This window comes from Maylandia zebra, linkage group LG11, assembly GCF_041146795.1.
Source record: "Maylandia zebra isolate NMK-2024a linkage group LG11, Mzebra_GT3a, whole genome shotgun sequence".
Lineage (NCBI taxonomy): Eukaryota > Metazoa > Chordata > Actinopteri > Cichliformes > Cichlidae > Maylandia > Maylandia zebra.
The window spans coordinates 35442013-35459162 of record NC_135177.1 but is presented as its reverse complement, the minus strand read 5'-3'; the positions used below and the strand labels follow the sequence as shown (position 1 = coordinate 35459162).

General features: G+C 40.0%; 1 protein-coding gene and 1 long non-coding RNA gene across 2 annotated transcripts; both read right to left on the bottom strand.

Moving 5' to 3' along the window:
• Positions 1-425: 425 nt before the first annotated feature.
• On the bottom strand, positions 426-3394 carry LOC143421132 (uncharacterized). The gene is made up of 4 exons (XR_013100889.1): positions 3176-3394; positions 2661-2798; positions 1685-1716; positions 426-1599 (listed from the first exon to the last, which is right to left on the bottom strand). It is a non-coding gene; the product is annotated as an uncharacterized LOC143421132 (long non-coding RNA).
• A 9702-nt stretch (positions 3395-13096) lies between these two features.
• Positions 13097-16125, bottom strand: LOC143421131 (putative ferric-chelate reductase 1). Its single transcript, XM_076890252.1, has 5 exons — positions 16025-16125; positions 15361-15419; positions 14846-14983; positions 13872-13903; positions 13097-13786 (listed from the first exon to the last, which is right to left on the bottom strand). Exons 1-5 carry the CDS (start codon positions 16084-16086, stop codon positions 13697-13699), a joined length of 381 nt encoding a protein of 126 aa, XP_076746367.1. The 5' UTR covers positions 16087-16125; the 3' UTR covers positions 13097-13696.
• Between the last annotated feature and the right edge of the window lie 1025 nt (positions 16126-17150).

The window sequence follows — 17150 nt, the reverse complement described above, 5'->3', positions numbered from 1 at the left end:
TGCAAAGATGGATAGGTTTATTTAGAAAGTCAGCTATTTACATTTAGTGTTCGTCCCAAGTAGGAGATTTTGAATTGAGTCTAAATTGACCGCAAATTTATTTACATCAAAACTTACAAATTTACATCAAAACTTCTGAAGATGCAGGTCTCTGTGCAGCGGCTGAAGTCTGTGGTGTAGAGGGTGAAGAGGAAGGGGGAGAGGATGGTCCCTTATGGTGCTCCTGTGTTGCTGATTACCTTGTCAGACACACAATGTGGAAGACGCACATATTGTGGTCTTCCTGTCAGGTAATCAACAATCCAGGACACTAGAGAAGCATCCCCCTGCATCGCTGTTAGCTTATCACCAAGCACTGGAAAAGTAAAAAAAAAAAACATGAACCTCACAGTGCTCGCCGGCTGGTCCGGGTGGATGTAGACACGATTGAGCAGATAGGTGATGGCGTCCTGTGAGACGGGGCTGGTAAGCAAATTGAATGGGATCCTGATGTGGTCTGACAATGGGTGAGATCTGGTCCAGGATGAGCCTTTCCAGGGTCTTCATGATGTGGGAGGTCAGTGTCACAGGCCTGTAATCCTGGGGGCCACTGGGACGTGGCGTCTTTGGTACAGGGACGAGGCTTGATGTCTTCCACAGCACTGGGACCCTCTTCAGACTCAGCATGAACAGTTTATGGAAGACTCCACAAAGCTGGGGGGCACAGGCCTTGAGGGGACTCACTCCATCTGGTCCAGCAGACTTGCCTGAGTGGAGTTTCTTCATTTGCATCTGAACCTGGTAAGCATTTAACACTACTACACTGACATACATAATTTTCAATTTAATGAAGTTAAAAATTTGTTGTCTTATTGTCAGTTGTTATTGACAGCAAGATTATTAGAAATATATGAAAAAATGTACATTAAATGGGAAGTTCAGGAGCTGAATCAATGACAGTTTTTTTTTTTTTCAAATGAAAGTGACAAAGGTGCAGATTCATACATAGATGCTGTCATATTAACAGATGTTAATGTGTGAAAAGGGCTTTAACCCTCCCATTATGATGTGGGTCGAGTTGACCTGATTTAAAAATGTAAAAGGAAAAATTGTTAAAAGTACTTTTTAATACAAAATTGCTGTTTGGCTTAAAAAATGTAACCAGCTTGTAAAATGAAACTGGTTTACCTGGCAGCCAGAGTGGAGGCTAAAGGCGACTGAAACTACTTCTTTCTTTGCAACTGTGAGACATATTATACACACACACACACACACACACACGACAGTAATGCTTGGCCCAGTGAAATTGAATGCTGATTGAAAGTACACCTTAATTATCAACTAAAAGCAAAAGAGAAAAAAAACATAAGTAATATTTTTTAAAGACATTACTGAGAAACTTTCCAGGATTCGCCAACTGATGGATCAGTGGGTCTGAATTTCCAGTGCAGTCTCTCATCAAGTATGTTAAAATTGATGATAAAATTCAACAAAACTACAGGGAAACACTCTGGAAGATTCTGCTGCTGCTCATTTTTCTCCAATTCCAACCAGAAGTGCCACCAAAAAGCAAAGGTTTCCCAGAAGGTACACAGCGATCAGGCAACTGTCACCTTTGACCTGACAAAAAAAGTAAAATTATATTAGAAATACTCCATCTTGTGGCAATCAGTGATTGCTTGCTTTTATATTTCTTTCAGCTTACCAATGCTGATTCCATTTGATCAGCAGTATCATCTGAAACCCAGAGCAAAGAACAGTGAAATATTGCAGGGCACATTAACTGAAGTGAACTAAAGCAGTCAGCTATGTTTTTAATCATTTTATTTATACAGGTTGAGTTATGATATTAGTTTTAAGCTTTAACAGAAGAAGAACAATTTGAAATCAATTTAAATAAAATTGAGTCGAGTTGAGTAGTTGTGGTGATTGAAAAAAAACAAAAAAACAACAACTTTCAGAACGATAACAATGTGCTGGAAGCTCTATGTAAACATTTAGCATGTCAAGTTGCCATTGGTCATGGAAAGTGTGTGCGGCACGGGGGGGTAAAACATTTTTTAAAAATCACCAAACATTAACCAGTTTTTGTAGACACAAAGAGGTTGTGATCATATTTTTTTTAAATAATTTGTGTGACTGAGCCACACATTGAGCCACAGCATTGTCAAACTACACGTGTCCAAAATTGGATAGTCTCAGTTGAGACATTTCAATGCAAGTTCTCTCTGATAACATTAGGTTGGTGGTGCATGAGCTGAGCCTTCGTGTATAGTATTCCCAGAGTATTTTCATGCATTTAATAAATCGAAAGATAAAGATTCCTTTAACTGTGCTGAAGTACAGCGACAAAGTGTAACAGCTTTTGTTCCAGCAGACTACCATTGAGACATTCTTACGCGTTTTCACTCATCAATTCATAAATACCAATATTTGATGCTGCTGTGTTATACACAGAAAATCTTGTGATACAGTGCTGTTTATTTTACCCATCCAACCACATTCTGAGGTGTACAGGGGTTATACTCTTCGCTCAGTCAGCTAAATGCTGCTGAACTGATCAGGTGGCTCTTCACCGTGCAAATGGACTGTTGGGTCTAGATTGGTTTTTGTCATTAAAGTGTATATGGGTAGTGATGATTTTTTCCTTCATCACTGAAATGCAAAAAAAAAAGGCTTACCTCTGTGTTTAACTACCCAATCATGGACCTCCAAAATGATGATGAAGAGAACTTCCCAGGCAAAGAAGCCACCCATCACTTTCAATAGCCACCCATCATCACTGTCAATCCTGTCCAGGCCTGTAAATATGGCTGCCACTGTGTGACACAAAGAAGCAGGCATTTTAAGACGAGCAGCATGGGTGACAGTGTGTCTGCTATTGAAAATGTTAGCATATCCTGTACATAGCTTGTACTCACTACAGCCTGTACATACTTGTAGTTATAGAATATTCACAACATACTTCATACCGTGTACATTATAACATAATAGACCCATTTCTGTAATATACTTACATATCTATATTATTGCTAATATATATTGTAATATATCTATATCACTAAGCACTTCTGGATGGATGCAAACTGCATTTCGTTGCCCTGTACCTGTGCATGTGCAATGACAATAAAGTTGAATTCTATTCTATTCTATTCATATATGCAAGATGGTAGAATGAAGTAAAACACAAGCTTACCAGCTATAGATTTTATTACCACCGCATTTAAAAAATGTGTCCAGTTGAACAGATACCTCCTATCAAAGAAAAGAGAAGAACTATAAAATCATCAGCTTCTGAAGTTCTTGTCTAAGATTTCTCCTGCATCCAATTTATGAAAACAAGTATCATTACTGAACATACAATTTTACTAAATCTATATTTCACTTAAAAAATATTTCATTTACTGAGTCTGGCCTCCAAAGCTACAACCAGGCTATATTTATTAAAAGTACCATTATTACTAAGAGGAAGGAATAACTTTCACGAGTCATGTGCAAATTAGTTTCCTACTTGGTGTTTCAGTGTGAAAGTGTGCTCTGATAAAGCACATGCAGGCTACACTTTGCAAAAGTTTGAAATTTTAAAAACTTTTATGGCTGAAGTATGAATACAACTCTTAGGGTTATCAAATAACTTTATAACCTCACTTTGCCGAGTGAGCAGTGCATTTAGTCATTAAGCATGTACTGCCCCATTCCTTTGGTTTATCGTGTTTTCAAAATTTGTTAAATAATTGTAGAGAAAAAAAAAGTGAGGCCATTTTTAATTTTTTTTTAAATAATATTTGAACAGAGTATTCTTAAATGTGTATAGGCATGATATAGTATATTAATTAAACACACACAGATGGATACATACAGGTGATGTTGTGTTCCGCAGCGCAGCAAGGCCCCGATAGGCTGGATGAGTGAGAGGATCATAACCAGGCACCCCAACACTGGATGTGCTCCCTGGATACCAAACACATTAACAGTGCTAATCATGGGGCATAAATATCAGTCTGAGAGCTGAAACACACAACTAAAGAGTGCTTAATGAATATCAAGAGAAAAGAAAAAAAAAAAACTTTGAAGGGGTATATTAATCTTGCCTGTGGATGCAACTTGCAGACTGGAGGAGATAAGACATGGACATAACTAAGCACAAGCAGAACATGATGGCTGGGGGGGAAACACACGTGACAGAAGGAATGGGTCACAAGGGAAAAACATGGAAACGAGACGGGAGAAAAGGACATTACTGAAATACATGAAGGGCCAGGGCTGGGACAGCCAACCAGTCACAGACAAAGAGCCACATCATACACCTGGGCACACATGAACATCACCCATCCCTTCCTCTGTCCTGCGTTCAGTTTAGGGTATCGAACTCAGGACCCTAGCCTCATCAGGCCGGGGTCTTTGTGTGGAGTCTGGATGTTCTCTCAAGCTTCCTCCCACAGTCTAGGGACATGCAGTTAGTGGGGGTCTTCTCGCCCCGTTCACATTCACACAGAGATGAATTGAAGATCACCTTGTGGTTAGTGCCTTCTATTCGATGTACAGACTGAATAATAACACCTTCTAATTAGTTCTGTCTCCTATTGGTGCTCTTCTACGAGTGATCAGTGCTTGATGGCTTACTAAGCTTAACTTTTTTCCACAACATTGATAACAAACACACACAGAACAACAACAACATATGTTATCTAAAAAAAACTTGATTGGACCAAAGTTTTGATGTTCATCCTACATGTTTATTGAGATTGTCTAATGTCTGCGACGGTATCTTCTCCCACGTCTGCGGACACCCGAGGCCTTGTGGGGTCTCTTGTGTCTGCGAACGGGGCGAGAAGACCTCGCATGTCTGCGTCTATACCTGCGTCGTGGCATTGTCCAAAACGGCGGTACCTGCTCCACGTCACGGGTTCTATTTATGGACTCACCTGGCAACTTTAGTGATGTCACTGCTGATGTTGTCACTGTTGGTGTGACCTCATGACTCATTCATGCCATCTGAACTGTGGTGTAATTATGAGGTCACAGGGGGACGTGAATTTATTCACAAAGTTGATAGAGAGTTTGGGTCATAACTCAAAGACGCAATGATGCAGTCAAATCATTTGGAATTAAATATCTCTGTCAGTGCGCCCCAGGGTGGCTGTGGCTACAATGTAGCTGCCATCACCAGTGTGTGAATGGGTGGATGACTGGATGTGTAAAGTGCTTTGGGGTCCTTAGGGACTAGTAAAGCGCTATGCAAATACAGGCCATTCACCATCTGTAAATTACAAGATTTAGAGGGTTCTGACATCACAGTCATCTTTCTGACATTGACATCCAGTCTCTCTGTTGTGATATCAGATATTAATGCCAGATTCGTCTCTCTGTTGTGATGTCAGATATTAATGCCAGATTCATCTCTCTGTTGTGATGTCAAATATCATTGCCAGATTCGTCTCTCTGTTGTGATGTCAGATATTAATGCCAGATTCGTCTCTCTGTTGTGATGTCAGATATTAATGCCAGATTCGTCTCTCTGTTGTGATGTCAGATATTAATGCCAGATTCGTCTCTCTGTTGTGATGTCAGATATCAATGCCAGATTCGTCTCTCTGTTGTGATGTCAGATATTAATGCCAGATTCATCTCTCTGTTGTGATGTCAGATATTAATGCCAGATTCATCTCTCTGTTGTGATGTCAAATATCAATGCCAGATTCGTGTCTCTGTTGTGATGTCAGATATTAATGCCAGATTCGTCTCTCTGTTGTGATGTCAGATATTAATGCCAGATTCGTCTCTCTGTTGTGATGTCAGATATTAATGCCAGATTCGTCTCTCTGTTGTGATGTCAAATATTAATGCCAGATTCGTCTCTCTGTTGTGATGTCAGATATCAATGCCAGATTCGTCTCTCTGTTGTGATGTCAGATATCAATGCCAGATTCATCTCTCTGTTGAACAGTATCCGGGTTTACACCAGCCCACCAGATTTCTTATTTGTGTTGCCCTGTAGTAATCCTGTAGGCAAGGGATGCCTAATCCTCCTTTATCTTTGGGAAGCTGAAGTGTTTTGAACTTAACTCTTGGCTTTTTACCCGCCCATATAAATCTTGAGAGGGTCCTATCCCACTCTACAAAGTATCTATCAGGGTTTTCTATAGAAACAGACTGGAATAAGTTTAATATCTTTGGGAGCATATTCATTTTTATGATGTCCACTCTAGAAGAAATGCTTAGATAGACCATCTGCTAATATTTAGCATGATATCTTTTTTAAGTAGGGGGTAGTTGATTTCTTCCAAGCTAGTTATATCCATTGATAAGTTTATGCCCAGATATTTGATAGTTCTTTTGTCCCAGCTTAGTTTGTATTTGTTGAGCAGATTCTGGGGAGGGCTATAAAAGCTACTAAGAATTTGTGTTTTTTGTATATTCAATTTATATCCCGAGTATAGCCCATACTCCTTTAACACTGACATGAGCTCCATAAGTGATTCGGTAGGTTTTGATAAGTAAACCAAAATGTCATCTGCAAACAAGGCCAATTTCTGCTCACTTCCAGTGATATTAATCCCTTTTATTTTACCATTCTGCCTAATCCTTTCAGCCAATGGCTCTATAAAAATAGCAAATAAGAGTGGACTCAGTGGGCATCCTTGTCTTGTGGACCTTTCAAGCTTGAAAGCATCTGAAAGTTCACCGTTAATCTTTACTTTTGCAGTTGGGCTATTATACAAGGCCCTCAATATAGTGATGATGGACCCATTAAACCCATGGATTTTTTTTTTAAATATGAAAAAAATGTAACTTTTTCCTTCCGTCATACTTCAGAAATATAATACATTAATTTTTTGAACATTTTAAAACATTTAAGTTTGCTCGTTGTATTTATAAGATCCTACATTGACGTGCTCCACAATCATTGGTCAGTCATGTTAAAATCCATTATCAGTGGAAAACAAACCTGATCCTCTACTAGAGGCGATTGTGCAATACCTTTTAGACATAACACTCAGCAAACAGTTATTATTAGTTAAAGTCAGTGAGATTTGGAGTGATACATGACACATGACGGAATAAGACACGCAGACTTAGCATGACGAACCGACGAGGAACACGTACACTGTGAATACATACAGAGGGAAAAGGGGACAGGAGATAAGACATGGACATAACTAAGCACAAACAGAACATGATGGCTGGGGGGGAAAACACACGTGACCAATAATAGTAGACCTGTGCCACATTTGTCCAGCTAGGCAACACATATTTCTGCATAAGAGATACATGAGACACCCTTTAAATAAGCAAATTTCATGTTTAAAACATGGAAATGCAGCCAAAATGGACCATACAATGGCCTCAGTGAACACATCAGCACATAAGTAGAGATAAGGAAACTCAATCACATTAGATATTAATATTACTATGAGTAAATTATATATATTATATATTCTGTTATATGGTTTAAAGAATACAATGTGATAATCACACAGGAGAACGCTGTTTCCAGTTATACAAATTTATTTTATTTCACTATTAAAGAAACCAATTATGTAAATAAAAGCTCACCACAAGAACATCTCCCAACCCAGTCTTACAAAGTTGCAGTTACAATAAAAAATGGGTAGGGAACATGAACTGTTGGTGAGCTAAAAAACAATCCTGGTGCTGATGCTTGTCATTGAACGTTTTGGACAGAGCTCTTGATTGAAATGCCTACCGTTGTGTGTAGGCATTTCGGTCCAGATGTTATGGAGTTCAGTTCAGCTAAGATGTATTTCTAAAGCACCGGATCGCAAAAATAGCCGCTTCTCGGCTGTTTATATTGTAAGGTAAAGACCATACAATATAAGAGAGAAAACCCCCCAACAATCAGATGATCCCCTGTGAGCAAACCCTTGATGACAGTGTCTGTGAAGGTTATCAGTCATCAAGGCCATAGTAGTCTAAGGAGCTTGGAAAGAAAAGCGCCTGGACTTCTTTAAGTTAAAGAAGTCCAGGCGCTTTTCTCCAAGCTCCTTAGACTTGGTGACGGTGGGAAAGAAAAACTCCCTTTTAACAGGAAGAAACTTTCGGCAGAACCAGGCTCAGTGAGGGGCGGCCATCTGCCTCGACCGGTTGGGGGGGGGGGCACGGCTGTTATAACCCCTGACGCAGCATAGCTTCTAATTCTGAAAGATACGTAGATACCTTAAACCTGCACTCTATGCAGGACACCAAGCGATGACACGACTTGCAGTACTATAGGAGTCTATGCAGAAACAGTTTTCTCTCTTGAATCTCTGTAATTTTTTTGCTACTGAGTGTCTGGGTGCAGTCACTCATTTTGGGCCAATTAAATCAAATGAACTTCCATTGTCTAAGTTATAGCCCTATTGAACCTGCGTTAACCAGCTTTAATAGGGAGGGCCAAAGTCGTAGTTGTGCTAAATTTCCTCGAATTCTCCTCGGAGATTTTCGAGTAGCTTCCTTTGTTCTTGAAAGTTCTTTTCCATTTGTCTCATCGCTTCCCGTCCATTCCACATCTTTTTGGTAAGGTCACTAACCGTATTTTCTAAGGCCTTATTTTGTTGTTTGAGTATGTCAACTTGGACATCGTAGTTGTTTATCAGATTGTTATGTTCTTCCTGTGAAACTTTGGGAGTCTGAGCTTGGGTTTGCAACGCCATGTCTTCTGTTTTCAAGGCTTCCTGTAAATCATACTGATTTTTCTTGACCTCTTCAAGCTCTCTTTTCATTTCCTCAAATTCATGGCACAACAACTCCTTTTCTCTGTTGGTCACTTCAAAATCATGTTCGGAGTCTTTCTCAGTGGCTTTGGAGATCCGTGATTCTCCTTTCACACCCTCATCGTGTGGTTTCAGTTCTTTTTGAGAATCACCACTCCTTTTGGAAAGCTCCTGGAGGTCCTGTTCAAGAAGTTCGTTATGCCGCCTCAATATGTCAATTTCATGTGCAAAGCATTGGCGTTCCAGGGTCTGTCTGAGCTGTTCACTGTCCGTTGTTTTGTTTTCCTCATTCATGATCCTTTTTCTTTCTTCACTCTCTTGTAACTCTTTAAAGGCTGTGTTTGCCTGATGGAGCTCAGTTTTAACAGCCTGTATTTCCTGTTGCATGTCATCTTTTTCCTTTTCAAAGTCCCTTTTCAGCTCACACATGCGTTTTACCGTCACATCATTTTCCTCTCTTAAAGACTGGTTGTCCTTTTCCATGTCTCCCACTTTTATAACCAAGCCTGTCTTGCTGCTTTGCAACCCTCTGATTTCTGCTTCCATTTCCTGCATCACCTCTTTCTGTTGCTGGATCTCTTTGGTTTTGGAGCTGTTTAAATCCTTTAGAATTTGGTTCCAATATTCCAGCTCTTGAATTTTGAAGTGAATTGTTTCATTCTCTAGTTGCAGGTCTCTTTTCCTCTTGTTTTTAGAGAACCCACTTCGTTTGAAGAGAACTTCAATGTTTTTTTGGAGAATCTTGTTCTCATTTATGAGCTCTCTTTTTTGCTCCTTAAGGTCGGCGTTCTCGACTTTAAGGTCACGTATGGTAGAGTTTTCTTGTTTGAGAGTTTTATTCTCATTTTTCAGCTCTTTGATTTGCTGTTTAAGTTTTTCGTTCTCGGCTCTCATGTTGCATACAACAGGATTTGACAGACTCATATTTCAAATTGAAGTTGATGCTAAATCTCTGTACCAACTAAAAGATTTTTTAAAAATACCGTCGACTGTGTCAGAAACGCAAGTTTCCAGTAGTTTCCTGCCTAGTGAATTCTTCCACTCTCTTTGAAAGACTGACAAGAGTGAGAACCTCTCCCCTATTTATAGGTTTTCGTGTGCTGATGTCATAAAGAAGACCAGAGATCAAAGGGATTCTGGTGAAACGTCACTGTGTCTGGTCTGGGCAGTTCTGAATTGAATAATAACAAAATGACGGGGGGCGTGTCTGGTAGCCATGTGAAGACGTGTTGTACAGGGCTCCTCAATGGACTAACTTGTTTCATAATTCCATTGCTCCAAAACTAACGAACTTTTAACAACAGTACGATAACACGCCCGTGTGCTGCTCTGAGGCACTTTTTACATCTTCAAGGCTACGGTGTACGAAATATGAGCAAAACTAGATCGGGGAAAGAGCAGGCCGCAAAAGCCTCGGACCTGTCACGGTTGTTAAAGAGTGGACTCAGGCGCGGAGCTCAGAAATAATGACAGTGCATTTATTTACAGTGCAGCAATGTGACAACAGCTCAAATGTGCAACAATGGTGATAGTGCGTCCCTCCTTCCGTGTAAGCCCGTGCGTGGTAGTGAGTAGGGGTGGGTTTTTATAATCGATTCATTGATTAAGATCGATTATGGCTTGGATAACGTAAAATCGATTAATTAAAATCCTGAATCGATTTTTTTAATATAAATTTATTTTGCCCGAAATGCCAGAATCTCTGGTGACATCTCACAAAATTTCAAGAACCACCAAACAGCTAAGACAGTAAATGAGAGCAGGAACACGGATTCTGCACAAAGACTTAAACACACAGCACGACCCGCGGATCAGAATCATTTAGATGTCGCCTTTCTCACCCGACGGCACGGACACGGTCGGGGCTGAAAGCCGACAGCTCACTGATTCTGATCTGTCGGCGGGTCCGCGCTTTGTGTTCACGCCCTTTATGCGCTGATTCTAAAGCTGTTAGTTTGATCTCTTTCCAAACAATATTGACCGAACCAGCAGCAAAAGAAGATTCACATAAACATCGTCATGAATTCACTCTGACTTTTACTGTTTTGCTTCCACCGCGATGCACAGCTCTCTCTCTCTGTCTCTCTCTCTCGCCCTCTCTCTCTCTCTGTCTCTCTCTCTCTCTGTCTCTCTCTCGCCCCCTCTCTCTCTCTCTGTGTACTTCAAGAACAGTTTCCCTTTCTTCATTATTCGCTTGCTTGTTATGCACAAGTCTACCGTTGTTTACAGCGCTGTCGGCCGCTGTTTTTTTCCCTTTTACATTCTTCCGAAAAGAAAACCTCATTTCTGCTGTTCAATACTGAACAAATTTAAACTTTTTAAAATTATTCAAAATGCAAAACGCTTAACCGTGTCTCTAATAAAACCTCTGTAACTTCAGAGGTAATGTTCATATGTTGATTAATGGTTTTCTTTCGTTTTTGATGTACTGCAGAATATTTTTATAAAATCCCAGGCCAGGAAAACCACCTTCATGTTTTTCTGTGTTTTATCTTCAGCTACTTTGACACAAAGGCATCTGCTGTGATGCTTACACCTTTGATAAAGTCTTGCGTGTGTCAGCTTCCTTTTTATTGATACAAAAATATGTAAATGTACTGATCTGAATTATAATATTTCTGACTGTCAAAATTTCCCAGATTTAAATCGAATCGAATCGAATTAAATCGAATCGTGGATCGAATCGATTCGGGACCTTGTGAATCGGAATTGAATCGATTCTAGAAATCAGTGACGATACCCAGCCCTAGTAGTGAGTGCCCGTCTCTCCTCCAAGTGCTTCCTTAGTGTCCGTAAATCCTCCGTCAATCCCTGGGTGAACACACACACACACACACACACACACACACACACACACACACACACACACACACACACTGGCAGGTCGACCGGTCAGGGCGCTGTCAGATCCTGACAGGACCATGCTGAGGACAGACCGGAGGCACCACCCCATGACATGAGTGAGATTATGAGAGCTATTGCTAGCTCTGAAAAGAGGATATTGGACCGTATCGATTCAAGCACGAAAGATTTATTATTCCAGAGGTTGGGACATATTTTTTCTGCACCTGCATTTTGGTACCTGAATGGCAAGCTCGCAAAGTCATCTGCTCTTCGTTTTATAAGCTGGAATGTTAAAGGTATAAATAATCCGGTTAAACGCACAAGGGCTTTTACTCATTTAAAATCATTGAGATCCGATGTTGTATATCTGCAGGAAACACACCTCCGATCAAGTGAACAAATTAAACGAATTAAACTGTTTCTCTGCTTGTCTGCATTGCCACAAATTGTTCTATTTGGTGATGTATCATAGAACTGTACTATATAGTGTATGTAAGTTTGTGTGTTTGCTAGTAACTACCATCAACCTAAGGTCTCAGCTAATTTATCTTTGCAGAGATGTTCATTTGATTGTAACAGCAGTAGGAAAGAGCAGTAACAAGAGTAGGACAGCTAAGCTAATTATGGCTAAACATTTGGAATTTAATGAAAGCAAAAATTGACCTTGCAAAGATGGATAGGTTTATTTAGAAAGTCAGCTATTTACATTTAGTGTTCGTCCCAAGTAGGAGATTTTGAATTGAGTCTAAATTGACCGCAAATTTATTTACATCAAAACTTCTGAAGATGCAGGTCTCTGTGCAGCAGCTGAAGTCTGTGGTGTAGAGGGTGAAGAGGAAGGGGGAGAGGATGGTCCCTTATGGTGCTCCTGTGTTGTTGATTACCTTGTCAGACACACAATGTGGAAGACGCACATATTGTGGTCTTCCTGTCAGGTAATCAACAATCCAGGACGCTAGAGAAGCATCCCCCTGCATCGCTGTTAGCTTATCACCAAGCACTGGAAAAGGAAAAAAAAAAAAAAACATGAACCTCACAGTGCTCGCCGGCTGGTCCGGGTGGATGTAGACACGATTGAGCAGATAGATGATGGCGTCCTGTGAGACGGGGCTGGTAAGCAAATTGAATGGGATCCTGATGTGGTCTGACAATGGGTGAGATCTGGTCCAGGATGAGCCTTTCCAGGGTCTTCATGATGTGGGAGGTCAGTGTCACAGGCCTGTAATCCTGGGGGCCACTGGGACGTGGCGTCTTTGGTACAGGGACGAGGCTTGATGTCTTCCACAGCACTGGGACCCTCTTCAGACTCAGCATGAACAGTTTATGGAAGACTCCACAAAGCTGGGGGGCACAGGCCTTGAGGGGACTCACTCCATCTGGTCCAGCAGACTTGCCTGAGTGGAGTTTCTTCATTTGCATCTGAACCTGGTAAGCATTTAACACTACTACACTGACATACATAATTTTCAATTTAATGAAGTTAAAAATTTGTTGTCTTATTGTCAGTTGTTATTGACAGCAAGATTATTAGAAATATATGAAAAATGTACATTAAATGGGAAGTTCAGGAGCTGAATCAATGACAGTTTTTTTTTTTTCAAATGAAAGTGACAAAGGTGCAGATTCATACATAGATGCTGTCATATTAACAGATGTTAATGTGTGAAAAGGGCTTTAACCCTCCCATTATGATGTGGGTCGAGTTGACCTGATTTAAAAATGTAAAAGGAAAAATTGTTAAAAGTACTTTTTAATACAAAATTGCTGTTTGGCTTAAAAAATGTAACCAGCTTGTAAAATGAAACTGGTTTACCTGGCAGCCAGAGTGGAGGCTAAAGGCGACTGAAACTACTTCTTTCTTTGCAACTGTGAGACATATTATACACACACACACACACACACACACGACAGTAATGCTTGGCCCAGTGAAATTGAATGCTGATTGAAAGTACACCTTAATTATCAACTAAAAGCAAAAGAGAAAAAAAAACATAAGTAATATTTTTTAAAGACATTACTGAGAAACTTTCCAGGATTCGCCAACTGATGGATCAGTGGGTCTGAATTTCCAGTGCAGTCTCTCATCAAGTATGTTAAAATTGATGATAAAATTCAACAAAACTACAGGGAAACACTCTGGAAGATTCTGCTGCTGCTCATTTTTCTCCAATTCCAACCAGAAGTGCCACCAAAAAGCAAAGGTTTCCCAGAAGGTACACAGCGATCAGGCAACTGTCACCTTTGACCTGACAAAAAAAGTAAAATTATATTAGAAATACTCCATCTTGTGGCAATCAGTGATTGCTTGCTTTTATATTTCTTTCAGCTTACCAATGCTGATTCCATTTGATCAGCAGTATCATCTGAAACCCAGAGCAAAGAACAGTGAAATATTGCAGGGCACATTAACTGAAGTGAACTAAAGCAGTCAGCTATGTTTTTAATCATTTTATTTATACAGGTTGAGTTATGATATTAGTTTTAAGCTTTAACAGAAGAAGAACAATTTGAAATCAATTTAAATAAAATTGAGTCGAGTTGAGTAGTTGTGGTGATTGAAAAAAAAACAAAAAAACAACTTTCAGAACGATAACAATGTGCTGGAAGCTCTATGTAAACATTTAGCATGTCAAGTTGCCATTGGTCATGGAAAGTGTGTGCGGCACGGGGGGGTAAAACATTTTTTAAAAATCACCAAACATTAACCAGTTTTTGTAGACACAAAGAGGTTGTGATCATATTTTTTTTTAATAATTTGTGTGACTGAGCCACACATTGAGCCACAGCATTGTCAAACTACACGTGTCCAAAATTGGATAGTCTCAGTTGAGACATTTCAATGCAAGTTCTCTCTGATAACATTAGGTTGGTGGTGCATGAGCTGAGCCTTCGTGTATAGTATTCCCAGAGTATTTTCATGCATTTAATAAATCGAAAGATAAAGATTCCTTTGTCGCTGTACTTCAGCACAGTTAAAGTGTAACAGCTTTTGTTCCAGCAGACTACCATTGAGACATTCTTACGCGTTTTCACTCATCAATTCATAAATACCAATATTTGATGCTGCTGTGTTATACACAGAAAATCTTGTGATACAGTGCTGTTTATTTTACCCATCCAACCACATTCTGAGGTGTACAGGGGTTATACTCTTCGCTCAGTCAGCTAAATGCTGCTGAACTGATCAGGTGGCTCTTCACCGTGCAAATGGACTGTTGGGTCTAGATTGGTTTTTGTCATTAAAGTGTATATGGGTAGTGATGATTTTTTCCTTCATCACTGAAATGCAAAAAAAAAAGGCTTACCTCTGTGTTTAACTACCCAATCATGGACCTCCAAAATGATGATGAAGAGAACTTCCCAGGCAAAGAAGCCACCCATCACTTTCAATAGCCACCCATCATCACTGTCAATCCTGTCCAGGCCTGTAAATATGGCTGCCACTGTGTGACACAAAGAAGCAGGCATTTTAAGACGAGCAGCATGGGTGACAGTGTGTCTGCTATTGAAAATGTTAGCATATCCTGTACATAGCTTGTACTCACTACAGCCTGTACATACTTGTAGTTATAGAATATTCACAACATACTTCATACCGTGTACATTATAACATAATAGACCCATTTCTGTAATATACTTACATATCTATATTATTGCTAATATATATTGTAATATATCTATATCACTAAGCACTTCTGGATGGATGCAAACTGCATTTCGTTGCCCTGTACCTGTGCATGTGCAATGACAATAAAGTTGAATTCTATTCTATTCTATTCATATATGCAAGATGGTAGAATGAAGTAAAACACAAGCTTACCAGCTATAGATTTTATTACCACCGCATTTAAAAAATGTGTCCAGTTGAACAGATACCTCCTATCAAAGAAAAGAGAAGAACTATAAAATCATCAGCTTCTGAAGTTCTTGTCTAAGATTTCTCCTGCATCCAATTTATGAAAACAAGTATCATTACTGAACATACAATTTTACTAAATCTATATTTCACTTAAAAAATATTTCATTTACTGAGTCTGGCCTCCAAAGCTACAACCAGGCTATATTTATTAAAAGCACCATTATTACTAAGAGGAAGGAATAACTTTCACGAGTCATGTGCAAATTAGTTTCCTACTTGGTGTTTCAGTGTGAAAGTGTGCTCTGATAAAGCACATGCAGGCTACACTTTGCAAAAGTTTGAAATTTTAAAAACTTTTATGGCTGAAGTATGAATACAACTCTTAGGGTTATCAAATAACTTTATAACCTCACTTTGCCGAGTGAGCAGTGCATTTAGTCATTAAGCATGTACTGCCCCATTCCTTTGGTTTATCGTGTTTTCAAAATTTGTTAAATAATTGTAGAGAAAAAAAAAGTGAGGCCATTTTTAATTTTTTTTTTAAATAATATTTGAACAGAGTATTCTTAAATGTGTATAGGCATGATATAGTATATTAATTAAACACACACAGATGGATACATACAGGTGATGTTGTGGTCCGCAGCGCAGCAAGGCCCCGATAGGCTGGATGAGTGAGAGGATCATAACCAGGCACCCCAACACTGGATGTGCTCCCTGGATACCAAACACATTAACAGTGCTAATCATGGGGCATAAATATCAGTCTGAGAGCTGAAACACACAACTAAAGAGTGCTTAATGAATATCAAGAGAAAAGAAAAAAAAAACACTTTGAAGGGGTATATTAATCTTGCCTGTGGATGCAACTTGCAGACTGGAGGAGATAAGACATGGACATAACTAAGCACAAGCAGAACATGATGGCTGGGGGGGAAACACACGTGACAGAAGGAATGGGTCACAAGGGAAAAACATGGAAACGAGACGGGAGAAAAGGACATTACTGAAATACATGAAGGGCCAGGGCTGGGACAGCCAACCAGTCACAGACAAAGAGCCACATCATACACCTGGGCACACATGAACATCACCCATCCCTTCCTCTGTCCTGCGTTCAGTTTAGGGTATCGAACTCAGGACCCTAGCCTCATCAGGCCGGGGTCTTTGTGTGGAGTCTGGATGTTCTCTCGAGCTTCCTCCCACAGTCTAGGGACATGCAGTTAGTGGGGGTCTTCTCGCCCCGTTCACATTCACACAGAGATGAATTGAAGATCACCTTGTGGTTAGTGCCTTCTATTCGATGTACAGACTGAATAATAACACCTTCTAATTAGTTCTGTCTCCTATTGGTGCTCTTCTACGAGTGATCAGTGCTTGATGGCTTACTAAGCTTAACTTTTTTCCACAACATTGATAACAAACACACACAGAACAACAACAACATATGTTATCTAAAAAAAACTTGATTGGACCAAAGTTTTGATGTTCATCCTACATGTTTATTGAGATTGTCTAATGTCTGCGACGGTATCTTCTCCCACGTCTGCGGACACCCGAGGCCTTGTGGGGTCTCTTGTGTCTGCGAACGGGGCGAGAAGACCTCGCATGTCTGCGTCTATACCTGCGTCGTGGCATTGTCCAAAACGGCGGTACCTGCTCCACGTCACGGGTTCTATTTATGGACTCACCTGGCAACTTTAGTGATGTCACTGCTGATGTTGTCACTGTTGGTGTGACCTCATGACTCA

What these genes read in the sequence shown, in the direction of transcription:
- LOC143421131 (XM_076890252.1), bottom strand. Translation starts at nt 16,086, where the DNA reads ATGATCCTCTCACTCATCCAGCCTATCGGGGCCTTGCTGCGCTGCGGA. An exon ending in TTGGGTAGTTAAACACAGAG is followed by an intron (nt 13,904 to 14,845) that starts GTAAGCCTTTTT and finishes TCTGGGTTTCAG; the next exon opens with ATGATACTGCTGATCAAATG. An exon ending in ATCAAATGGAATCAGCATTG is followed by an intron (nt 13,787 to 13,871) that starts GTAAGCTGAAAG and finishes TTTTTTTGTCAG; the next exon opens with GTCAAAGGTGACAGTTGCCT.